This window comes from Chionomys nivalis, chromosome 4 (assembly GCF_950005125.1).
Source record: "Chionomys nivalis chromosome 4, mChiNiv1.1, whole genome shotgun sequence".
Classification (NCBI taxonomy): Eukaryota; Metazoa; Chordata; class Mammalia; order Rodentia; family Cricetidae; genus Chionomys; species Chionomys nivalis.
Window position 1 is genome coordinate 62,616,838 of NC_080089.1, and position 27,217 is coordinate 62,644,054.

General features: G+C 40.9%; 1 protein-coding gene and 1 non-coding gene across 2 annotated transcripts in view; one reads left to right on the top strand and one right to left on the bottom strand.

The window, feature by feature from the left end:
- Iqch (IQ motif containing H) overlaps window positions 1-27,217 on the bottom strand; it is a 124,086-nt gene that overhangs the window by 12,358 nt on the left and 84,511 nt on the right. The window contains exon 11 of the mRNA XM_057767644.1: window positions 18,409-18,579. Within this exon, the coding sequence (XP_057623627.1) occupies window positions 18,409-18,579 (171 nt within the window). The remainder of the gene's footprint in view (window positions 1-18,408; window positions 18,580-27,217) is intronic.
- LOC130874043 (U4 spliceosomal RNA) lies at window positions 6,631-6,765 on the top strand. Its single transcript, XR_009057087.1, has one exon. It is a non-coding gene; the product is annotated as a U4 spliceosomal RNA (small nuclear RNA).

The window sequence follows — 27,217 nt, forward strand, 5'->3', positions numbered from 1 at the left end:
TGTCCTGGAACTAGCTCTTGTAGACCAGGCTGGTCTCGAACTCACAGAGATCCGCCTGCCTCTGCCTCCCAAGTGCTGGGATTAAAGGCGTGCGCCACCACCGCCCGGCCTCCCTTCCAAGTTTTATTTCTCTCTTTGTTCGAATAAGTCCATATTGCCTGGAATGCAGTTCTTAATAAGAAAAAGTTCATATGCTTGCCATTCCAAGGCTTTGTGGAACATTTACTGATTTTTAACCTCCTTTTCTGTGAATTAAATCCATATTCTCCCATAGTCTGAAAGTATGATTTAATCATTGTGTGCCTTCCATAGGTCCTATTGAGAAGTCATCAGTTCTACCAGAGCAGTGACCAGACAGATGATGGGCTGTTTTGTTTTCATCTACTTTTAAGATTTTATCTTTCTTTTAATCTCAAAACTATATGAAGTCTCAAGGTGTGGTTGTTTTTAAATATACCTTGCCTGACATATGCAGTACTTGTGGAATGTGTAATTTGATACAGTTCACCACTCTTGAAAGCTCTGTCAGTATTTAAATTTCCTCATCTCTAAGCCTATGTGCGATACTTCCGGTGTTTTGCTTTGTTTCATTTTCTACAAATCGCCAACCTCTTTCCGTGTGGTCATTATTTTCTTTCACTGTAATTTTGAATATTTCCCAACGACCTGTTTTCTAGTTCAATAATTTTTTATTTGTGTTTTGCTTTTTGAGTCAGGGTTTCTCTGTACCTTTGGAGCCTGTCCCAGAACAAGTTCTTGTAGACCAGGTTAGCCTCAAAATCACAGAGATCCATCTGACTCTGCTTCCTGAGTGCTGGAATTAAAGGCATGTGCCACCACCGCCTGACTCAATAATCATTTTTACTATGTTGTTTTTCCTATTACATTACTGTATAAAATTGCTAGGGTCAACTTTACAGTTTTTAGTTCTGTAATTTTCACTTGGCGGCTTCTTTTTTTTTTTTTTTTTTCCTTCGAGACAGTGTTTCTCTGTAGCTTTGGAGCCTGTCCTGGCTCTTGTAGACCAGGCTGGCCTTGAACTCACAGAGATCCTCTTGCCTCTGCCTCCTGAATGCTGGGATCAAAGGCATGTGCCACCACCACCCAGAAGTCCCCCCGAGTGCCAAAGCTTAGTTCTTCATTTTATTATTTTTGTTCTACTCTATTCTCTATTGTTCTATTCTTCTACCCCATGTTTCCCTTCTTCTGTGTCTTTTTTCCCTTAAAGCATATATACCCCAGAAAAATCTTTCTAGCAATATAAAAATTACAATGTGGTTACATTCTATTTTTCAAGTGAATGATTATAATGAATATGAGTGTAAAAACATCATGTTTTCCTTATTCCATTATCTCATACATGATTAACTATTTTACGTATTACAGGTGAAAACAAATTATCCCCCAAAACCCACATACATCCACTTGATTTCTAAAAAGCAGATTCGGGGCTTCTGTGAAATTAATTACCTTGTTACTCTAAAAACATATCCTCTTATCTTCCTGGATATTAATCATAGTTATTTTAGAATCTCTAGCTGATAACTTAAATATTGGATCACTTTTGGATACTTTCTTCTATTAGCTTTCAATTCTTTGGTCCTGTCCTTTAGTATGTCTTAGATTTTTATTGGATTCTGTAACTTAGAAAACTGCAGAAGTTGTATGTCAGCAGCTCTCAATCTGTGGGGCGCAACCAACCCCTTAACAAACCTCTATCTTCAAAAGTATTTATGTTACAATTCATAACAGTATCAAAATTACTGATTGACTTCAGTGTAGACAATTCCACTCTAGATCCATGGCCTGGTCTTATTTCCTGGAAAGTACCCTCCCAGTGTTACTTCCTGGCCATCAGATTCCTTGTTTCTGTTTTACTCATGCCTGTTTCTTTAGGCTGGTAACTTAAATTAACTTCTTAAATTTGTTTTTATCTTAGTCTTTCTTTGAAAATATTTAAGAATTTGCTTGTATAAAATCCTTTTCAGATTAGTTACTGGAAAGCACATAAAAACAAGGCTTTGTTATGCAGACTTGCAAAGCAGTTGATTTTTAAGCTCCAGCTTTCTCATCTACAAAATCAAGGCAAAAATGTTTACTTTTAAAGTTATGGCAAGGATCAAACAAAATATTTGAACATGTTTTACACAGTGTACAGTGCTTTAAAATTACATCACACGTGATTATGGATGACCCATGGTGTCTCCAGATTAGGTTTGCACCTCTTGATATGGAAGTACGTATGCTCCAAAGGAGGAAATAATTATCTGTTCAACTTTCACCACTCAAACCCTGTGGGTAAAGGGATGAGGCCATTGCTATACTTGCTTCTCTTTGGAAGGGAAAAGAATGATACAAATGGAAGACAGTTTGTAGTGGTTCTGGAGTTCCGCTGGGCTCCTGTACTGTGTGTGGGAAATACTCTTTAGCAGGGTGCTTCTATGAACTTAAGGGGACTCTTGTAAATGCTGGGTTTTGTGTGTGTGTTCCTTGGTTCTGTCTTCTGAGTATTCTCTTTTAAGACTTTCTATCAATTACTACCTACTGATAGCTGAGGACCCAAAGGTCGTTTTAAGTCTTAAACAGGTACAGCCTCCTTCAGTGCACATTAATGTTTCTTTTAACTGTTGAAGTCCTCAAAATTTTTGACTTCAGGCTAGGCAGGTGGCTTGGTTTGTAAAGCACTTGCTTCACCCCTATGAGGACCTGAGTTTGGATCCTCAGCTGGGAGTGTGCCTATAATCCAAGCACTGGGAAGTGGGAGGTAGAGATAGAGGATCCCTGGAAACTCATAAGCAGTTAGCCTGGTGTTTGTGACTAAGTTCCAGGCTAATGAGTGACTCTGTCTCAACCAGAAAAAAATGGAAGATGTCTGGGATCTGACACATGAGATCATTCTCTGACTTCCATAAGTGGGCCATGTACATGTGCACCGGCACTCACTAGTACATACGCACAAACATAAAACACACACTAAACTTTAATTTCAATCAGCTACAATAACTGCTTATGTAGTGATATCTGCATATAGCTAGGTTTTTCTTTATTTCTTGGTTCCTTGCTTCTGTACCCCTCTCATCTCTTAATTGTAGGTGCCTTAAGCCTGTCAGGCTTTAGTAAAAGAGTGATAGCCTTTGTCTGGTTTTCTTGAGCTAATCTTTCTATATTAAAACATTTTCTAGATGCTATAATCTTTGCTACATCCTTACTCTGAGATCTATTCAGAGGTTTTAGTAGTTGGTTGTTTTTGTAACTTTAGTTTGATTCTCATTACAAGGCTGAGTTTTACTTTTTTGTGTGTGCAAAAGCCTTTCAGTATTGTCTGTGTGCTTGCCATTGTGCATGTGTGGAGGTTCAAGGGCAACTCTGTGGTGTTGGTTGTCTCTTTCTATGTTTACATGGGTTCAGGGGATCAAACTCAAGTTATCAGGCCTGTGTAACAGGCCTGTTAAGTCATCTTGCCAGCTCCTGTCAGTATATTTTATACCTTTTTTAAATTTACAACTCACTTTTTCCAGCTTTTTCAAATTCCTACTTTCTAGAATCCGTTTATTTTCACTTTTGATATAGATTGCCTGGTACATTTAGAGGCTCACAGTTTTTGTATTCTTTGACAAAGCAATCGACATTGATCAACATACCAAAAAAAGCATTGTATTTTCTGCTTCGCCAATGCTGTGAACACAGTAGGCCTTCTAAGTTGTTATAGGTACCAGTTTTGCCAATATTTTATGACTTCACAATATGATTTTTGAGATGGCCTATTCCCATGAACACTTCCATGTCACCAAGTCAACATCAAACTTGCAGGTTTTGTTTGGGAACACTTTTGTTTGGATACTAATTTCTATGCCAACCAGGTAGACTGGTTATGCTTCAGTATTTGAAAAAGAAAGTTGCTGGTTGTCTATAACAACAGAAGCTGCAGTTCTTGCTTATGTTCTTATTTCATGTGGATGACATGTGTCTTCAATCACTGTTGATAGCCTCAGACACCAGACTGGTACAGTGAACTCTTGGAATGAACTCCCATGTTTTTCCAAGGTAGGAAAGAGGATATGGAAACTCAAATGTTCTGCATAGATAGGACATATCTCACTTCTGTTAATATCTCATTGGCCAAAACAATTTACATGGTCATGCCCAACTTTGGGGGAGCACTGAGGAAGTGTAGTTCTATTATGTACCCAAAGAGGGGAGAACCAGAGTTTATGTAAACAATGCTAATATTTCCCACCATGGTAATATCTAGGCCAGAGAAAATGATTGTTGCTGGTTGTGGGGCCATACTGCCTATATATGAGTGATGCTAGCTCCCTTCATACTGTTACAGAGAGTAAACATGATGCCTTTCCCATATGGCTTGCATTACAGCTTCATTTCATTAAGAAACTAGTGGGGGCATTCTGTGGCATTATAGAAATACCAGGAATGAGACCCACCAAGTTACTTAAAAGCTCAGCAATGCATCTCTAATATGCATGAAGAAAAAAATAAGCTTGGGGCTGGAGAGATAGCTCTGAGGTTAAGAGCATTGACTGCTCTTCCAGAGGACCTGAGTTCAATTCCCAGCAACCATGTGGTGGCTCACAACCATCTGTACTGAGCTCTGGTGCCCTCTTCTGTCCTTCAGGCATACATGCAGACAGACCACTGTATACATAATGCTGTGAGACAATGGTCTCTACCCTGTCACTTGTATTTTAAATAAACGCTGATTGGCCAATAGCCAGGCAGGAAGTATAGGCAGGGCGACCAGGTAGGAAGAAGAGGCAGGGCAATGAGAATTCTGCGAAGAGGAAAGTTTCAGTCTGCAGTCTGTCACCCAGACAGAGAGGAAGCCAGACACAGAGCAAGCAAAATGTGACTGCCTCACTAAAAAATGTACCAAGCCACGTGGCTAACACAGACAAGAATAATGGGCTATAAGATGTAAGAAAGAGTTAATAAGAAGCCTGAGCTACTAGGCCAATCAGTTTATAATTAATATAGGCCTCTGTGCATTTCTTTGGGACTTAATGTCCATGGGAACCAGGCAGGACAGAAACTTCAGTCAAATCTTTTTTAAAAAATAAAAAAAAAATAAGCTTATAGGATAATCGACACTCCCCACCCTCAATTTTGAGGAAAAAAAAAACACTGAAATTCTGTGATAATAATGGGAAGAAAACCAAATTGAATGAGGACACTGGAGGAATCTTCCTTTGGTAGTATCAACAATAGTATATTGTTTATGTTGCTTGCTTTTCCTGGAAAAAGCACCCACGTTAAATTCAACCAAAAGTAAGACCAGGTAGAAGAGGTTACACTTGGGTTTAGGTAAATGGTTTTCTTTTTAGTCTTAGTATAATTAGAGAGAATGGCACTTTAGGGAAGTCCATCTTAAACACACACCTCGCTTGTGTAAGCTAGCAGCGATAGTAGGGGTTGTTGCAGAGAAGGTGCTACTTCTCCAGCTGAGTAAGAGGCACTGAGACAGAGCTTGCTTTTGAAATGGATCTCAGAACTCTTTTTTTTAGGCTGGCAATCATATTTTAGTTCAAGTGAAGCAGTTCTTAAGAGCAAAAGGCACATATGGGAGAAAGCTGTGTACAGTTATGGTATTTGAATACCAGCTCCATAACATTCTTGGGAATATTCACTTATGGGAAAGCTCATTGTGATATGGTAGAAACAACACCTCCGCCCAGCACAGGCATGAAGAGTGAATGAGATGGTGAACTGAAAGTGCTTAGCTCAGTGGTCGACAGACAGCAAGTGCTCTAAAATGCTGGCCATCATCTTCCTTCCTGAGAGACGTCCAGAATGACAGGAAGAGCAGGAGGATGAAGACCCTGCAATCCCAGGGACTGAGCAGTTGAGGAAGGAAAGAGGGCCAGGAATTTAAAACCAGTCTAAGCTTTAGGGTAAGATCTTGTCTCAGGAAACCAAAAGATGATGATGAAGATAAAGAGGGAGAAAATGGGGAGGAGGAAGAAGAAAAAGGGAAGGGAAAGGGGAGGAGTGGTGGTGCAAAGTTCTCATTAGGGATAGACTGCTAAATCAATTTTTAGAGTCAGGAAATATGAGAGCCCATTTCAGGAAAAGTCAGGCAGTAATACAACTGGGAAATTTGTAAAATGCCAATATGGTCAGATGACTATCACTTCAGCCTGTCTCTGTCTCTCTGTCTCTGTCTCTTTCTCTCTCTCACACACACACATACAAACACGTACACGTGTTGTGTGTGTTGTCCCTGATCCATATATGTTTGTGTATGATTTATGTGATGTGTATACACACACACACATTTGTTTGCTTTGCTTCTGGTTATTCTTTCTGCTTTCTTCAAATAGATTCCTCTAATTTCTGGATTTTATCTTCCCTTTGCTTCTGATTCTTTCTTCTTTGTGTTATTCCATTACTCTGTTGCCCCTACTCTGTATTTTTCTTTACCTTTTTATCTCTTATCATTTCTAAGTTATTGAACACGAGAAAACCTGCAGGTGAGTCTGTAAACTGTGATGACTGTCTTTGATGCCTCTCTATCCATTCTTTCTGTAGCTTTACCTAGCAAGGCCCCTGACCATCTGCTTCCTCTGCACCATGTGTTTGTCTCCTGCACAAGACAACCCTCTTATTACAATACTGCTCCTAGCTACAGTATCATAGACAATGAGGTTTATCCTAGGCACAATTATTGCTAATTAAAAACTTTCCCCAACACCTGCTGTGATAACTTACAATATACTTAACATTGGGAATTTCTTTCAGTCTCTACAGAGACTAAATTGAAAAAACAGAAAGAAAAAGGAGTGCATCCAAGCACTCAACAAACAAAGGTGAAAATAATTCCTTGATTTCTGGGCTTTACTTTTCTCAAAAGTATTATAACTCCAGTCAAGTGAGTGTAAAGCCCTGACCTCAAGAACAAACACATTTTAGATAGCATAACATGACAACATATGTTTTGTTTTGGGCTTTTTTGAGACTTTCCCTGCTAAATATACTGATTCACACTATTCTGTTTTGATACTTTAGAAAAATAAAGCAAGTAGATTATACCTTGTGGTACATGGGACTATTTCAGTACCATCAATTTGGAACTAAAAACTACTTAATTCTGAAGGGATTGTGTGCAAGGAATGTAACAATTTCAGGTAAATTAGTTCATTCTGGCATTTTCACTTTTCTCCTGAAAGAAATCATCACATGTAAACAGCAGAATGATAACGACTTCATTTTGTTGTTCCCTACCTTATATTTTTAACCCTAAAACACTTATGTGATTATATCGGAAACAGGGCCTTTAAGGAGGTCACTAAGTTAAATAACTCATAAGAGTAGAGCACTGATCCTTTAGAATTAGTGTTTTTATATAAAAGACATCACATTCCCTGGTGTATGCGTGTATGTATGTGTGTGTGTGTGTGAGTGACACAAGAAGAAGATGATGGTTCCCTTACCAGGAGCCAAATCTACCTTGGACTTCTACCCTCCAATTGTAAGAAAACGAATTCTTGCTGCTTAAGCCACCGTGTCAGTGCTGTCTGTTCTATTTGTCTGAGAAGACCAAGAAGAGATTTCTTAGTAGTGGGTAGGCTCTAGAGGCTCAGGACATGCCCACGGCAGGATCAAGAGATGCCTTCAAGGCAATCCCAAATCTGGTAACTAGGGTTATTGCTTTATGATGCGGTTGTGCAAATCTGGAGAGGAAGCGAAGTGTCCAGGACTAAGTGCTATTTTTGTGGAACTGCTGTTGTTCAGGTCCTGTCCTGTATAATGCCTAACCTTCCTCTGAACATACCTACCTAATCTTAAAAAACATCTCTTTGAAGGGGCAGCAGTTTATCAGCCATCTAGATCCTGCACATACCTGAGTGGTCCAGCCCCAATGAACTATAACCCCTCATACCTCAAGGTCATAGCCAATGCCATGGGCCTTACACATCTGGAGAAAAACATAATAGAAGACTAGGGAGAGATTGTCGTGCTTCAGCTGGGTAGTCATCACTGCATAGCGACTGGTTTCTGGTGACTAGAAAAGTTACAACTGAGTTAGAATCCAAAAATTTTCACGTCAAAATTTAACTTTATAGTTATAGATTTGCAGAAAATGACTAGATGGCACAGACGTGCTTATTCCACCACAGTTGCACTGTTGATACTACCGTACATTGCTTTGGAACACTTGTCATTACTAGGGAACCCGGCTGCTACATTACTGTTATCTAAGTTCATACTTTATTTGAATTTCATTAGTTTTTTCCATTTCCCCTTTCCTGTTTCAAGGCCCCATCTTGTTTTTAGTGTTATATTATACTCAGTCATCTTATTTCCTTATGTTCCTCAGATCTTTGTTAGTTCTTCAGATTCACATGTTTTTGATGAACTTGACAATTTTGAATACTGATTAGCTAGTTCATTAAATTCCCATTGGTTTGTTTTTTTTCTGATGTTTTTCTCATTATTTGATTGAAGTAGTGTGTTTTTGAGAGAGAAAGGCCACACATATGAATTGCAGTCCTTCTCACCTTATATTAAGGGTCTATGCTATTGTGCTTTGGGTACTATTTCCTAAAGGTCACATATTAAAGGATAGTGAAATCATTAGGAGGTAGGAATCTGTGAAAGATCTTTAAGTCATTGGAGACATGCCCTCAAAAGGGATTGTCAGAATTTAGGTGCTTTTGTCTCTATTTTACTTCTTGGCTCATAATGTAAGTGGTTTTATTTCACCATGCATTTTCTATTATTGCAATCCATCACCCCCACCAGAGGTCCAAAGAAATGAATGGGCTAGTCCACCAAACTATAAGCTAAATAAGACCCCTGTCATATTATCTCAAAGCTGACAAACACACTATCAACATGACATATTCATAGTGCTAGAAGTAATATTCCTCCTTCCCATACTATACTTTATGATATAAGTCACTTTAGTGTTAACAAAAAACTCCTTAAGGTAACCAATTTTGAAACTAATTGCATTTTCAGTTTGGAAGCTGCTATTTAAAAAAGTTATTAGTAGATATTAATTATACAAACAAACAGGTTTCATTATGCCATTTTCATACATGTTCACAATGGATTTCAATTATAGTCACCTGTTATTCCCTCTTGTTCCCCCTCTCCACCTGATGATCTCTTTCCTCTTCCTAAGTAACCCTTCTGCTTTTCATGCCTTTCACTTTATTTTGCATACATATCAGAGACTGGCAATAGTAGGCCCAGAAAACTTCACTTACATATTTCATAGAACATTTAAAATTTAATCTGCACAAATTAGAGTATTGGATATCAGCAGCTTTGCAGAATGCATAACATTTTATACTTGCCCTGGACCGTCAGCTGTTTCTGTGGGGTGTCTGGAAGTGTGGAGGCCTGCACACAGAGTCGTGAGAGAAGAATGCTCCTGGCCCAAGCCTGGGTCTTAGGGTCCCATAGATGCTTGGACTTCCGCAGTGACTTGAAACACACGCTGACAGCTGACATGGGGGTATCTGGAGATCTGTAGGCAGGCCTCAGGTTCTGTCTAGGAAGCAGTGTGGGAGCTGAGCTGATCACAGCCCATCAGAGAATAGAGAGCCTTACTCTTCTCTCTTCCTGTCCCTCTTTCCCTACTCTTGGGCACATATGTATAAACTTTACAGTCATCTTTTGTAATATGTTCCCCTTCCATGTGATTTTTCCATCAACAGTTATATCAAACCCTATAAGTGAAGATCCCAGTCAGTACCATTGTTAAGGTTACTTTTTCCACAGGTAGGCAGAGTTCACGTCTATACAAATGTTAGGCCTTGTAGGATAATGTGTTTTGAGTCATGTATTGCTATTAGAATTGTCCCATCTGTACATACTAGGACACATTTTTATTTTTAAGAGAGACACAAAAACATTTTACCTATCAGTAGAGTACCATGTAATGTTTGATATACACATATATTCAAATATTTAAATCAGATAAGCATTTTTATCTCTTCAAACATTTATCATTTCTTTGTGGTAAAAACTTTCAAAAGTTTTTTCTTAGGTTACTTTTTCGTTTTTAATGTGCAGTATATAGCTACTGTCTATAACCTCCAAGTTGCAAATATTATAGTGACAAGAGCCAACTAAGAGAAGCTCTGACTCAATTGGCTAGAGTCTATCATGCTAGGCAGTGCCATGCACCTGCCCTCATAGTGAAGGCCCAGAAGTGGTGTGGAACAATTCTGTATCTGTCAATTACGTTTTAAATAAACACTGTTTGGCCAGTAGCCAGGCAGGAAGTATAGGCAGGATAACCAGATAGGAAGTAGAGGCCAGACAATGAGAACAGGAGTATTCTGGGAAGAAGGAAGCTCTTCCTGCAGTCCTGCCCAGACACTGGAGAAGCAGGATGTGACCTGCCCCACTGAAAAAGGTACTGAGCCATGTGGCTAACATAGATAAGAATAATGGGTTAATGTAAGTTATAAGAGTTAATATGAAAACTGAGCTAATGGGCCAATCAGTTTATAACTAATGTAGATGCTCTGTTTGGTTTTCTTTGGGATTTACTGGCTGTGGGAACTGGGCATAACAGAAACCCCAACAAGCAGGCCCTCATGTTACACAGAAGCCTGAGCCTTTGCACATGGATGTGAACCTCAACACTCTGGAATTCCACAGAGGCTACTGAGCATGTAATTGTATGGTAATTGCCATGAATTCACATGGTGATTCCATCGAAGGTTATATTTGTCTTCTAAACTTGTCTTATGGTAACTTAGTATAAATAAGCACAATCAAGATTATGCCACAGTTTGTGAGAGAAGCAGAAAACGACCTGGTAGGTAGATCACCCTCCATACTGTGGTACTTGGTCATAAAGCACAGCAAAAGAGTTCATAGCCCAGCAGAATATGACTTCTGCATGCAGTAAGATCAGGCCACCCTGGGGCTACTTCTCAGTGAAAATAAACTCCTGTCCTCCCTTTCTCAGTCCTCAGCTTAAAATGTATGAAGAGTCAGTAAAGAGTCGGGGTTATCTGATATGTCTCTTAGTTGCTGCTGCTTTTACATTATTGCCATCATCTTAGCTTGTAATGTTGTTGTCCAGGAATTCTGGAAATGAAGATACAAGCAGAATTCCATAGATAAGAGGGCATATGAAATATGTGATCAAAACCTGGGAGGCCACTGACTATCGTTGTGATCCTGAACTCATCATTTAACATCTGATACTGTGTCTGAAATCTAATAAATAGTACCTACTATTTTTGTCCCTATTCCTTTGGAAGGATTTTAAATCATAAATAAATATAATTTCCTAGGCTATTCCTTTCTCTACGGGTACCACTTGTCTCCTGGGATTCTGACCATCACCACAAGACTTATTGTTTTCCCCCAAACCAGGATGCTTCTACTCAAAAGTCATCAGGGTCATTTCCTTGCCTTCACACTGAAATCCAGAGCCTAGTTTAGTGGGCAGACTCTTCCAGATCTTCCAGAGTCTCAGCGCACTTCTCTAATCACAGCCCCTTCCTCTTCTGATTATTTTCCGTCTTGTAAGAGTCCATAGGTCTTTACAGACAATCTCGCTTTGCATTAGCGAGGCCCTTCCTTTCTTTCTACTCAGTGACTACCTTAGTTCCATGTATGTTGAAAGTGCTTCTTGTCCCTACCAGGCCATCATCATCTTGCTTAAGAACTCTGGAACAGGGCTGGAGAGATGGCTCAGAGGTTAAGAGCACTGACTGCTCTTCCAAAGGTCCTGAGTTCAATTCCCAGCAACCACATGGTGGCTCACAACCATCTGTAAGGAGGTCTAGTGCCCTCTTCTGGCCTGCAGGCATACACACAGAATATTGTATACATAATAAATAAATATATATATTTTAAAAAAAAAAGAACTCTGGAACAGTCATTCTAATGGCATCTTTAGATGGCCTTGTGGATTTTCTTTGTGAAAATGTATTTTTTATTTATGTTTTAGTATATAAACTGTTTATTTTTAGAAAAGGATGGCTCATTGCTTAAGTTCTTTGATCTTTTCCATAGCCCCTGTTACTTAGTTAGACATCTGTGCTTCCTAGGAAATCAGTGCTATGTCTACTGATGCTTTTAAAAATCTACAACTCCTCCATGATAACCCAGCCCAGCTTGTTTCACTGAGACAGTAGGTAATATGTACTGAATAGTAACATATTCACAGGGACATGCCCTTTGGAAAGTGTGTTCTGAAGTCTCAGCCAGAAGCATCCTCAGGAAGGAGCCGAAGCTCCCAGGAACCCAAGCCCTGACTCTGAGCCAGTATAAGGTTGGGCAAACAGGTTTCAAGTTTAAAAGCCTGCACTTTAAGCATTGGCTTCCCCATTTGTTTGCTAAGTGTCCAAAGAACATATACTTACCTTTTCTTAAACCAGTTTTCTCATATCTTAAAAAAATGAACACTATAGTTCCTGCCTAATATATCGGGTTATGAACAGGTTCATGTGATGGTCTTAGCAAAGCACATGTAGATAAGGCTTAGCACACTGTGATGTTGCTCTCACCCTAAGCTCTGTGGCAGGGCCAAGCGCTGCCCTTCATAAACCTCGAGCTCTTTGCCACTTATGCCAATTTTTTCCATGCTTCATGTGTTGGATGAAAGACCTTCTGAATTTACTTCTAGTTGACTCTTGCTGAGTGTTAATTGATATAGCTAAGTGATGACTGATAAAGTCTTAGTTATGGCTTGTCATAACAATATTACCCCCTTCTAGAAGTTTCCACAACAGCAATAAAGACCTACCTAAGGGCCTTTCCAAGAAAGGCTGCAGAATGGAAAGATGGGCCTTTCCTGTTTACTCATGGCTGTGTCCATTCTCTTGTCCCCTACAGTGTGCGAGGCTCTGGCCAGGCTTCCTACAGACAGGCCCATTCTCCAGGACCCATAAAGTCAAACTGCTCAGGAGACCTTGGGGATTATTTAGCCCTTCCTTATTTATAACTAAGGAAACCGATGCCAGAGCAAATACCAGAACTCATGATCCCTGATACTCAGACCAACATCCACTCTAAAATCTGACTGGACACATCTGGAATGTGTGGGGGTCTCAGAAACTTAGCCTTTCCATGAGAACAAGAAGCAGCACACAAAACATCAGTGCTAGTCTAGTCTTATTAAACTACCTTTCTAAATCACAATCTAACAAGAATGCTTCAAGCTAAATAAAAGAATCCTGGAATATACTTTTTCACTGGAGAATATAATTTTGCTTCAGCCACAATTTAAATTGATTTAGTTGTGAGCACAGCGTCTGAAGTGTGGAGCGCATTCTGTTTTCACCATGATACTTGTTTTGACAGTGATGCATTTCAGTTGACATAGCTGAAATCCTCATGTAATAAATCTCTGCCTGAAAATTAATCATGTTTATAATATTCTGAGAATTAATAACACCCATTGCTCAAATCATTAACTTAAAAAAGGAGCTTCCAAAATCTGTTCTCGGCAGTAAGGGACCACAAATAAATGAATGTTTGATAAAATAATCCAAGTAGCAGTTTAACAAGCGTAAACTGGAATGTGGCTGCAATAACACAGAACTATTGTTTAAGGGTTGGCAGAGGCTGATGAGGTTCTTATTCCAGTTATGAAGCAGGCATCCACATGCATAATGAACTGCTCTCTGAATTATTAATGTGTTGCTTATTTAGCCTCATCTGTCTAGAAGATAATGTATCCTAACTCTAATGAGTGATCGGTTTTGTACATAATTACAGTAGCAGCAGTAGTGGGGAAATGTGTGCCTTCAACGAAGGAGTTCTAAAAATAAAGTCATCACATAAACTCTGATGTGGTTGCATTCTATCAAAATCAAACCCGAAGCATTTGAGAATTCATAATAAATTACAGGAGACAGAGTCATTATTAACATCATAATTTAACACAAAAGGTTTTACTTAATCATTCATTACAGATCGTATCTGTTCAAACGTGTATAAATGAGTTGGGTTGTTTTAAGACGTTAGCAAAGACGACTGTTTTATGGCCGCTCAGCAACTGTGGTTTAGAAGGTCCAGGAAGGGGAAAAGTGAAGGTTGACAGAACAGGGTGATTATTTATGCCAACTTTGGAGTTAATTAAAAGTTTAAAAAAGAATCCTTTTGTGTATATGTGTACATATGTACACATGTGTGCACGTGTGTAGAGGCAGAGGATAACACTGAATGTCTTCTTCAATCACTCGCTGTCTTTTTTTTTTTTTTTGAGACAGGGTTTGTTTCTCACTGAACCAGGAGCTTACTGATTTATCTAGGCAGCACTGTACCCAGATTCTTACATGGGAACTTGGGATTGAACTCAGGTCTTGATGCTTGTACAGCAAGCACTGTGTTTACTAACTTAGCACCCCCGTCCTTTTTATTTCTAAAATGTGCATATCTGGGGTTTCTCAGACTTTGTTTTTATGCCTTCAAATGTATTTAGTTGGTTGGTTTGCTGGCTGTAAAAGAGTCTGGATCAGGTCTACTCATCTGATGCAAAGGGTTCCAAACGGTCCTGACACCTGTTGCTGACAGTGGTCACCACTGAGTTCCCTGAGAGTCTAGAAAGGGGTCTTTGCTCATTTGTTGTTTGCTTTTCTTGTCTTAGCACAGCACATTATTAAAGGAATATAAGCAAACTTCCCAGTTATCAGTTCTGAATGTGCTGTCATTATCCTAGAAGCTATCCCTTTATAGTGACCACCTTGTATTTCCTCCTTCCTTCTTCAAAATGGGGCTGACTGTGAACCTATCACAGTGTGTTCATACTTGCTTGGGAAGTTTCAGGTTGGCTGAAAATTGTACTGTGGGCCGGGCGTCTGTGGCGCACCTTTAATCCCAGCACTCGGGAAGCAGAGGCAGGCGGATCTCTGGGAGTTCGAGGCCAGCCTGGTCTACAAGAGCTAGTTCCAGGACAGGAACCAAAAAGCTACGGAGAAACCCTTTCTCAAACAATCCAAAAAAGAAAAAAAGAAAATTGTACTGTGTACACATGTACATGATTCTTTTTAAAGACCCTATTGCATATATGAATATGTGTGGGGCCTGCACACACACACACACACACACACACACACACACACACACACACACACACAGTGATTCAGCCTGGAAGAATCTATTGCGCTCTGAAATCTAAAGCACTTGAAGTTTATTCTCACACCAGAAACCCTGAATAGCTTTTCTGCCATAATTATAGAAACACGTGATTTCTTGGGAGTTTCCTTTTCTGTGTAGGCAGTTCCTAAAAGTATACAATAGTCCTCATGGAATTCTCCTTCTTGGCCTGTAGCTAGGAATGACACCTAGAGGCAAGCGGGGGAAATGGAAGAACACTGCCGATTTGAGGTACAACTACTGCTTATGGTCCCCAAAGCTACAGGCCTCTGCAGCAGTAGATTGTCTTTGGATGATTGTGCTGCTACTAACTCAGTTCTAGCTTCGTAGTGGCACGGAGCTTTACTGTGTCTTTTCATCTAGCACCAGATTAACAGTTCCACAGATCCTTCTGGTGAAAATGGACACCTCAAGTGGAGGCGATTTCCTCATATCCAGTTCGGCTTCTCAGAAAGCAAAAAGTGAGGTGATTCCTCAGAGCAAAGCCCTAGCTGGCACCTCACAGGAGAACTGGGTTGAAGGGGTAAGGAAGAATCCGCATGAGCACTCAGACATCAAGAACCTCTCTAGGATGGTGGGGGTATAGGGCAGAGTCAAACAGGCCCCGTTAAACCTAGAGGCATCTCGTTCTGAAGATGTTCAGCAGAAAGGTAGAAGATGTTCCAAAAAGGTTCTGAGACAGAATCCAATTAAATAGCTATGGGTTGTAGACCAGGCTGGCCTTGAACTCACAGAGATTCTCTTGCCTCTGCCTCCTGAGTGCTGGAATTAAAGGTGTGCGCCACCATTCCCAGTTGGAATTCTTTATCTATTTAATATATTTGGATGTCAGGTGGAGCTTCATTTTCAAGAAGGACAAAAAGCCACTGTTGGAAAAGGCAGAAGAAATCTTTAGCAGCAGTCAGGACAACTGGATGGATGCAGAGCCTCAAATACACTCTTATACCAAGGACCACCTTGCCCTGTTGACCTTTGTTCTTTTCCTCTGTGACCTGATTAGCTAGCTCCACAAGCACCCACTCTCCCCATGGAGACCTTTCTATACCCATGGATGCTATAGTTGGTAAACCTCATTAGCAGCTGGTTTCAGGCCTGTCATCCTACTGATGACAAAGGAGACTATGGTACAGAATGAGATATCATGGGAAACTCCATTAACCAACCTAGGAAGAGCATAGTAGCCTGATCTTTTAAAATCCTGTGTAGGAAGTGAAACCTCCAGTGCCAGAAATGGGTTACATCTAGTTGATTTTATTTGTCAAAGGGGCCCATGGAAACCCTCAAACATCTCAGGCTATTGTCAAGGCTATTGGTTACTTTCCACAACCTGGTAGTAAGACCTCATCTCACTGAACACACAGAAGTCAAGCTGTGCCCAACTACAGTCTTCACCCCCATTCACTAGTGTTCATGGGACTGGAAGGTACCCTACATGCTACCAATAACCAACTACAAACACAGCAGTCTACAACAGTGACCTGCCTGCGAGATGTGCTGGTTCAATGGTGACACAAACTTTGTGGGGATAGCCAGTCACTCTCTGATTGTATTTAAGGCCTACTCCACAAGATGGAACCCATACCTGATGGTGCTCAGGTGGCCAAGAGCCTAAGACTGAATAAACTGTGGACCTAGGAAAAAAAACAAATACTATTGTTTTGCTAAAGGGAAACAGCAATACAATGACTCCTTATGACATTCTGCTATATCCACAGATAAGTGTCTCATTCAGCCATCATCAGAGAAGCTTCTTCTTACAGTAGGTGGGAATTAACGGAGACCCACAATGACCATGTGCAGAGAATAAGAGATTTTGGAACACTAAGTCCTAAATAGTACTAAATTCCTTCCCTACAGGTTCAGGAAACTATGTAGAAGAGGAGGCAGAAAGGTCCTTAAGAGCCATAGGGAATGAATGATTCCAAGGAAACTGTCTTCTAGACACAAGACGACTAATACACATATGAACTCAGAGAGACTGGCAGCATGCACAGGCTCAATCCAGACAGGACTCTAGTGCTAAAATGGGGAACTGAACATGGACTTCTTAACCAAGAAGCCATCTCTAGTTGATAAACATTAGCAAAGGAAACATTAGTTTCTCCAATGGTGTCTCACTGAATACACTAACCACACTTAAGGGCAGGCCCCATGCCCAGCAGTAGATGGCCAATACAAAAATCTCAATGGTATTTTTGTAGACTTTTTTGGGGGTCTCATGGCTTAGTTTGGGCATTTTTTTGTCTTACTGGTATTTTGCTAGTCTAGTATGGTTTTTGATTTTGTGTTTTTATGGGTTTTGCATGTGTGTGTTTGTATGTGTGTATGAAGTTTATTTGGTTTTGTTTGCCTGTTTGTTTTCTAAAGAGAGAGAAAAAGAGGGCATGAAGTTGAGTGGGAAGGAGAGGAGGGTCTAAGAGGAGTTGGGGGAGGGGAAATAGTGAACAAACTACATCCTATGCTTGTTTTGTTTTTTGTTTTTCAAGACACGGTTTCTCTGTGTAGTCCCAGCTGTCTTGGAAGTCTGACTGGCCTCGAACTCAGAGATCCACCTGCTTCTGCCTCCAAGTGTTGGGATTAAAGGTGTGTGCCACCATGCCTGACTTAAAAAAGAATTCCATTAAAAAAAAAAAAAAACTCCTGGGTAGGGGAGTGGCATACTTAAATTTCCTTTTTACTTTGCAGCTATCTTCACTGTAGCTTTTAGGCCAAGGGGAAAGAAGGGAGACAGGAAATCTTAAGGGAATTGCTACTATGCTAGTGTGAGATAGTAGGGCAGAGTCCAACGTGGCGTCTTCATGGAAGTAGGGTACTGGTAAGATCTGTGGCATTTTAGCAGCTAGAAGTATTGCAGCCTGGTTGTGGCAGGGAATGGGGCTAAGGTAAGTCTTGCCTGCCTCTGGCCTCATCCCCCAAGAGGATGTAGGGGGAAGAGACTATACAGTTTAAATAACTTCACCTGAAGACTCAGAGCAGTCAGGTCTAGGAGTTTTGGGGTCTGGAAGTCTAAGCTCAAAATGGAAGTGAGGGCTAGAAAAACAGGGATGGGGGCTGTCAAAAATAGCTGCTCGCCGATGGACTGTGGAGAGAGCTGGGGAGAACTGGGAGGTACCCAAAGGAAGGCCTGTGCCTCTGGACTTTCATATCCTGCTTCCTCTTCTTGGGTGGCCTCCCCCTTTTTATGGCAGAGACTGTCTCATTTATGAACCTTGTTTTGAAATGGCTCAGTGACCTCTCTGATTCTTGATTCTCTTTTTGCTCACTTAGCAGTTGAGTATTGCCGAATGCCAGACCAACCAGAAAGAATCTGTTGCTTACCAGCTCTGCCTGGATACTAAGGCGCTTTTTCTTCCTTTCTGTATCTTGATCAAAGCGGGGCACTTCCAGGGTGCTCAGACCACAATCCAGATGGCCATTTGTCAAGAACAGGGTGAGCTGAGTCATGGCTAGCTGATCACTGTATGAGAGGTTGAGGCCTGTTGTCCATACCTGGTTAAAAGATGAGCCAAGGAAGTGAGGGTATGGTGAGACAGGAGAAGAAAGAGAGCCACACCAGACCTAACTAGAACAAACCAGTGGCCAAGGAGATTCTTGGAGTAGAGATGTCTGTACTTCTGTTTCTGCATCACACAGCTGAGGGATGGGGCTTGTTTCTCAGTAGAACATTCATGATGACATAGGGAGTTTAAAACTGGCAATACCTGGCCAAAACAATCTAACAGAGATCTTGGTGATGTTTTTTGCTTGTGGTTTGTTATTTCAGAGGTGGACAGTGCAATGTTCTCTACTGTGATTGGATAAAAGCTAAAGAGGGTGGTAACTGCCGGGCGTTGGTGGCACACGCCTTTAATCCCAGCACTCGGGAGGCAGAGGCAGGCGGATCTCTGTGAGTTCGAGGCCAGCCTGGTCTACAAGAGCTAGTTCCAGGACAGGAACCAAAAAGCTACCGAGAAACCCTGTCTCGAAAATCAAAAAAAAAAAAAAAAAAAACCAAACAAACAAAAAAAGAGGGTGGTAACTAAAGGAAATACTGAACATCTACCAAGTGTTTAACTAGCAGTGACAAAAGTAGGTCAGGAGCCACCTCCTCCTTCTCCTCTAAGTTCGTCATTTCAAATTCCCATGTGATCCCCAGTCCAACTTAGCTGAATGCCCAAGGCAGAGCCTGCAAATCACTAGAGTCAGAGATAGAGGCTATAAGCCTTGCCATCAAGATAACCGATCCACATATGCTCAGTGAATCACAGCACAGTGTAATGTGTGCTATAGCAATGAATATGGAAGTAGAAAGGACAGACTTGGTTTGCTTGGTGGAATCAAAGCTGCCTATGAAGGTGACATTTGAGCTTTAAACTAGTAATACAACCACGGTTTGCATGGACTAAGTACACACGGCATGCTAGGTACTTCACAGGTTCTCTGATCTTTCTAGTTGTTTTTAAAACTGCCACACATACTACAGATAAAGAAACAGATCCAGGAGGCCCTTAAGTCCACATAGTAAGGGAGGGTTAGCACTCAGATTTTAGTCATATCTGTCTGGCTCCAAACCCACTCTCCTCCCGTGCACCTTCAGAGGAGATGCCATTGATGCTGTACCAATCCTCCAAATTAAAAGTCAAAGTTGCAGAGGATCAGAACTTGTTCTTGTTTAATACAGCCTATGCCATGGAAGTGTCTTGTGGAGAAAACATAAAATATTATATTTCTGCAGCATGCTGTAATTAGCAGTAATGCATTTTCACTGTAGGAAGTTGGAAATGAACACATTTTCATGAAGATTTGATTAAATATTTTTTCCTCTTAGAAGGCCTCCAAGTGCCCCATTCACCAACTCTGTATGTTAAAATACATAACACATCTGCCCTAGAGTGGACTCCTCTCGAACAAATCTAGCAGTGAGTGACTTGAGTAAGCATTGAATGTAAATGGCATCATTATAAGAATATTAAGGGGTCAAGCTGTCAAGGCCCCTTGCTAAACTGAAGCTAATTTCAGGATCATATTCACACAGTAATCCTCTTTCATAACAGCAAATAAATCACATTTGCAACAATTGTTAAAAACTAACTGCCAAGTATCTGCTGCAGTTGTAAATATCCTATTTGTCAACTTAAATATTTACTGCTATATGGCAGTACATGTAAATCAGATGGGGACAGCTCCTGTTCCTCTGAGGAGGAAGTGAACTTTCCCTTCTTACACATCCTTCTCCGGAGTTTCTCTTTTCATGCTTTGGTGCTCTTGATCAAAAGCAGATGTATATACAAAAGATTGCTGATATTTATATTAATGATATTAATGTTTTGGTGGTAAGGCTTTTGGTAAGAAGGCAACATTGTCTGGGGAAAAACAGAACCAAGGAGTGGGAGCACTGTATGTGTCTTCACAAGCAGCATGCGTTTAGACTAGTACTGATGCTCTCTCCACCAGTGTCCTCAAGTGTCAAGGAGCAAACAGTAATACCTCCCACATGGGGCTTTGAAAATCAAACAAAAACCTTACACACACATAAAATTGCCATATAAAGTTGAATACAAATGTTATTTACAATTATTAAGCATTCCCTTTGAGAGGACAGACTCCTCACTAAGCACAGTGGTGGAGCCCATAATCCCAGCACTCAGAAGGCTGAATCAAATGGAATCACAAGTTCAAAGCCAGCCTGGACTCATGGTGGGAAATGCTGTATTTTAAAAAGTAAGATTCTTAGGTGGCACATTTTATGTGACTCTCAGATAGTACCATCTCCTAACAGGTTTGCCCCATAGTGTCAGGTTTGGGGCAATGGTGCTGCTACTCTAGCTCCATTTTACTGGGGATACTGAGAGCAAAGTCTGTTTCCTGCTTGCCTGAGATGATAGAGCATGGGCCAGAGCTCTGAATTTTCTAGAGGTCGGTATTTTTGCTTCTTGCTTCCCCAGGCTGCCCTAACTCCTTGGTTCACAAAGGAGATAGAATACATTTCCTTAAGCCTTTTACTCAACAGCAGGCTTGCCTGATTTGCTCAGATAATTGTTCCCGTTCTCCATCTGGTTTTCCCTGCTGAAAACATTGCCCAAGGCATGCTTGTTTGTATACAGGGGTTCCAATATTCCCCTCTAGATTGTCAGCCCTTTAGGGGAAGCTGCTAAACCTTTGTCTTCCTACAGTCCCCAGTGTGTGGGGTACGGTTAGTGAAGCAGGGAACATCTACTATTCTAGTCCCATACTGTGAATGCCTCTGGAGCCATTCAGTAGCAGGCACGTGGGGGCCCCTTAGGATGGAGTCCAGATTCAAACCAAGCAAATATTTCTCTGCACCTCCTTGGTGCTTGTCCCATGTTCTCACTGCCTCTTACTTAATCCTGTTTTTTAAATTTAAATTTCAGTGTTAACTTCAAAATTTACAGATCCTTGCAGTGGATACTCCTGTCACAAGCAGGCCATGGCAGTGGCCTACACAAAAGCACTGTGAGAAGGGATAAGGACAGTGTGTAAGTGGTGACTTTGATATGACTTACTGTGATGGTTTGTAATGATTGGCTTGATGGATTAATTGATTAGATTTGAAGGTAAGACTAAGGGTTTACTTTTAAAAAACAAAACACCCAATAAAATCAGTTCACTTCATAAATGGACCAACTCTGGCATATGTGGTGGGGGGTCACAGCTAAACATCAAAGGTGCACAAGAGCCTACAAATCCTGCTTCTCAGTCAGAAGTCATTTGATAACTGTTTGCTTGATGATTTTAAAAAATATTTTTTTTTCTGAAAATAGCAAGAAGTGTAGGGAAACTCACAGCCTTAAGGACACAAAATTATTCACCTCAGCATTACTTGTAATACTGAAAAAGACAGGTGGTGGTGGTGCACGCCTTTAATCCCAGCACTCAAACAGGTGGATCTATGTGAGTTCAAGGCCGGCCTGACTTGCAAAGGGAGTTCTAGGATAAACTCCAAAGCTACAGAGAAACCTTGTCTCGAAAAAACAAAACAAACAAAAAACCCAAAAACCAAACCAAACCAAAACAAAGCATTTGGGCATTAGACAAAATTACAGTGTATCCAAGTGATGGGATGCTGTGTGATATGTGATATTATCATAAGAGATGATGGTTGTGAATAACTTGATGATATAGTATGCACAAAAAAAGAATAGGTAGCTATATGAGCAACATGACTTGATCTTTGCAAAAATAATATATACACAAAAGACTAGTTGAGAACATAACAACATGCTAATCATCGGTATCAATATTAGCAAGATTATAACTGCACTTTCATGGAGATTTTCAGACACATTCAGGATATACACTATCTAACATGGTAGCTGCCAGGCATGTAGCCACTAGGCACTTGAAATGTTGCTAGTGTAAACTGAGATGTGCTGTTAGTAGAAAATACATGCTAGATCTCCAAGACTGAGGAGATAAGGAGGAGTGTAAAATACCTCATTAATAATATTTGTACTGATTGAATACGGAAATGATATTACTCTGCTTATGATGGGTTAAGTAAAAATATTATTTTCATCTCTTCGTTTGCTTGTAAAAATGAGATTACTAGAAAATAAAAGTTATGTATGTGACTTAACATCCTTTAGTCCACTGCAGTTTTACCAAAGAGGTGGGTCCAGTGTGGGGAGTGGAGGCCCCAGCTCTCCACCTCCCTGAATGTACTCTGTCTGCATTCAGAGAACTAGCACAAGACAGAATTGTTCTGTTCTCAAGTTCTTTGGGATGACAAGGCAATAACATGCTCCTGTGTGAAAAAGGGTGGGAGAGAGACCTAATGTAAAGCCCCCTTTGCCTTAGGTATTCTGGGCAGATGGAGGCCGCCTGCTCACCCCTGCTGCTTCTGCCTTTCTCTGGTGACAGGCAGGATGGATGGGTGATGGAGCATGCAGATGCGGGCAGCTGTACCTTGGTCCTACATTCTGCAATTGTCTTAAAGTGCAAGTAAAGTTCCATGGCAAAGAGTTTTGTCTTGCTCCTTGCTTGCCTTCTTTATGAACATCATTGTAAGAACAAGACGGAGAGATTAGTTTATAGATTGTATAGTAGTCATTGAAGAACCAGAATTTCTTTTTTTTTTTATTGAAAAAAAAATTTTTTCTGCCTCCTCCCCGCCTCCCATTTCCCTCCCCCTCCTCCCGCCCCTCTCCCTCTCCCCCCACACCTCTTCTCCTCCCTCTCCAGTCCCAGGAGCAGTCAGGGTTCCCTGCCCTGTGGAAAGTCCAAGGTCCTCCCCCCTCAAATTTCTGAGTTTTAAGAATCCACAGAGGTTTTACAAATTCATCTTCATGTTTTCATCTACTTTTCTTTTCTATAGGGAAACTGAGGCCTGAGCAGTTAACAGGCTAGTGGTTCAAGTTTATGCTATCAGTGTCTGAGATACGTATTTGTAATCCACAATTAAGTCACCTCTCTGGGCCCCACTTCCCCTTCCCTTGACTAGTCACTGGAGATTATGTTCTGGATAGACCTTCCTTTCATTGCCTCCAGATATATCTATGAGGCCAACTAGGAATTATGAAGATTTACCATCTGGTGATAATTTTTTAAAAAATATTTTATTATTCTCTAAATTGGCCAATCTTAAGAGATATCAAACTGAGAACTCACTACAAGGCTGGCAGCAGTCCTTTAGAGTCAACTGTGATGTACAGCCATTCTCCTCTGCAGCCTGCTTGACTGAGGGATATAGGAATGACCTCCCTACCCATGTTTTCGTTCAGATTCACAGTTATAAATCTGATGGGAAATCTATTGTTGGACCATTTGATTCTTTCTAGAGATAAGCCAAGCCATCTGTCAAACCAATGGGAAGCTCTTCTGGGAGTAGCATAATCAAGCTGTAGCTAGGCCAGGGTTCCATATGCTCTTCTGGCTTGACTAAGAGGCAAGCAAAGGGCTTACTCCCCATATACAGTTTCAGAGGCTGGAAATTTGTTGGAGGTATTGAGCAGAGGGATGACATGCTCTGCTATCTATTTTTAAAGAGTTGATATACGGTAAAGAAGGGACCATGAATGGCAAGGATAGAGACTGGGAGTACAGTTAGTTTGGGTGATAGGTGACAATGGCAAGACCAGTATCAGAACCGTGAAGGGTGGAAGGAGTGGTTTTCTATAGACATATTACCATTGTAGGCTCAATGGACATAACAAATGCCTTTGAGGTGGGACCTGAGTCAAAGAATCAAAAATATCTCCCCAGAAAATGGAAGAATTGTGTCGTAGTAGAACAGATTGAGGATGAGTTAGAGGGTAAGATCAGGTTTGAGGCTTAGGCATGCTCAACTTGAGATGCCTCTGTTGGACAATGTTTTTGTGGCTAGGACGAGCTCAGATACCTCTTCTTTCTCACCCACTGTATGTCAGGAGCATGTGTAGGACTTCACTCAAAGTTTAAAGATTGCTAGGCCCTAGTAAGGAGGCAGCTCTTCTCTGATGTCATTTTTGAGCATGGAGTACCAGGCTTTCCCTAACTGGGTGCAGCCCATAGTATCTGAGGTCTTAATCTAAGAGACTGTGGCAGAGATAGGTCATCCTGCTTCTCACCATGGTTGTGCCAAGATATACTAAGCTTGAAAAGGATCGAACAGAAGGATTGGAGGACATAAGAGCCAGCAGCAGAGGGTAAAAAGGCCTAAGAGAGGCTGAGGGAGACTTCTGAACCAGTTATAAGGACTTGCTGAGGATGCCAGCCTCGTCTCTGCTGTCTGTCTGGTTTTCAGTAATTTCCTTCCATAGCTCTAGGCCTACTTCCTTGTCTAGTAACACAGGCCAAAGGCTGTGGCTGCATCTTAATAGTAGAGCACTTACTTAGCACACGTGAGGCCCTAGGTTCAATCTCAAGTATTGTCAAATCAAACCAGATACAGTGGGCCTACTGGCATGGATCCCTGTGGTCTGTTGTGAGGTGACTACATGATATAGTGTGTGAAGCTATTACTGCAGGGGTCTGGCAGACCCCAAGTCTGTTTGGACCCATAGGACTGTGGAGACAGTTAGGACAGTAGGAGGACTCAGTTGTTGGGGTCTGAATTGGATATACTTGCCCATGTCTCAGTGACAGGGAGAAGAACAGGCCCCAGCATCCCAGTAACCATGAAGACATGATCTCCTTGGCATAGCAAATGACATCTCTCCCCGTCTTTGATCATTAAAATGCCAGACAGCATTGAGCGCGCCATGTGGTAGACACACCTGACACTTAGTTTTTAAATAAGTGGGTATACCACACTGAAAGAATTTTCAATTAGTAAAACAGTAATAGGATTGTGATATTTATAAGAATTGTTTGCATTACATTAAAAATAATCAGTAGACAGGCATAGGGAACAGCTGCCTCTTGGCCTGTTGCCACCTAGTGGCAATTGCTGGGATAGCCCAGTGTCTTCTACAAGTCTCTCTAAGAGATAGGAACAATCACCTAACTACCTGTTCAACAATTGAAACTTCTAGAATCCATCCTGGAGTCCTTCCCCATGTTTCTACTAATGTTATTTATTCCCAGGGAATGGGAAATTACAGCTTAATAAGGCTGTCTTTAATCAGCTAGAGCATCTATCCTTGAATACCGCCTGCCTCTGGTTAGGGCCTTATTTTGATTCTTGAGTCTATGAGATCAGAGGCAACAAAGAATCTGGGTCCCTTCTTTTAGCAGTCAGGGCCAAGTAACCCATCAGGCCTAGGGCCTCCCTGGTTTTCGCTTTCATATTTGGATTTAAAAATGTTTAGATTTTTTTTAAGTTAATGGCTTTCAAGTATGAAAACTATTTAAAAAGTATACACAAAGTAAAATATGTCAGCCATGTGCAACGAAACTCTTAAGCAGTGATGTTTCAATTAGATTCCATTAGAGTGCATTTGTATACACTTGACATGACGAGGACAGGTGAAATACCTCTAAAACTGGAAATACTCTGGGTACCAGGGACTCTTAGACAGTTCTATCATGGAAGCACAGAGCGACCCTCATCATCCCACCCCTTCACTATGTAAGAACTGTGGAGGTTGGCTGACCTGCTTGGGTCCTGTAACTAAGTGAAGAACTGGCTAGGAGCGAAGCCCAAGTTCTTAACCATTGGTCTAGCACATCTGTGACACCCAGTTACCAACATTGATAAACTTGCTTTCTTTATGGGGCCAGAAGCTTCTCTGTTACTGTAGAAATTCTTTCCTGATATGCCAGAATCACACTAGAGATTATTTGGTTATCTAAAATGAAAAAAATTTAAATTTAAACCTACAGCAACAGCAGCAGCTACATTTGTTTTTCACTTAAAACAAAAAACACAACTTTTAAGTACACTATTGCGTTTTCTGTTTTTTATTCCAAGCTTCTTCTGCCTTAACAATTTATAATCCTTCTTGTGTTATTAAAAACGGATGGTCTAATTGGTATTACTTATAATCTTAGTGTACAGAATTACACACCCATTTTTCATTTTTTTCTGTTTAAGTATTTTCTTGCCTTTCTGTTTTTTTGGAAAGCCATTTCATATTTGGACATTGAGCACTAAATACTAATAAACATGAAAATCTAATTTTTGTAATCCATTTTTATAAGACCAGTGATTGTCTGCTCCTCCAATAGGAGCCCCACATTATAGGTGGAGCTTTTTTACTTTCATGCTGTAAGCATCAGGTCTGGTGGATGATCGGCTTTCAAGAAGAGCCCCTTATGGGGTACTATCAATGACCTCTAAAAGGCTTTTTTTTTGTGGGCGTTTTCAAAGCAAAAGAACTCTTGTGTAGCTCCCAACAGGGAGGGTCCCTGTGTGTAGTCCTTTTAGGCATGGAGGAGTTTTGTGCAAAGCAAGGTCTTCTCTGGGTGAGGATGAGCACATGGAGCAGAGGCTTCAATCCCCCGCGGTGCAGATGCATTCCAGCACAGTTCCCCTTTGCTCCCTAGGCTACTCAGCAGCTCTTGTAAACCATAATCTCTCATAAACAATAATTTTAGTGCAGACTACATAGGCAAGTAACATGCATTGTGAAAGTGAGGACTTTGGAGTTGATCTAGTCCAGCTGCTTTAGATCCTAGGAGCAAGATTTTGAAAAGGAAGAGACATGGTTGGAAGCAGAGTTCAGACTGCAGTTAAGAGTTCTTGGTGCCAAATCCAAGGTTAGTTTGT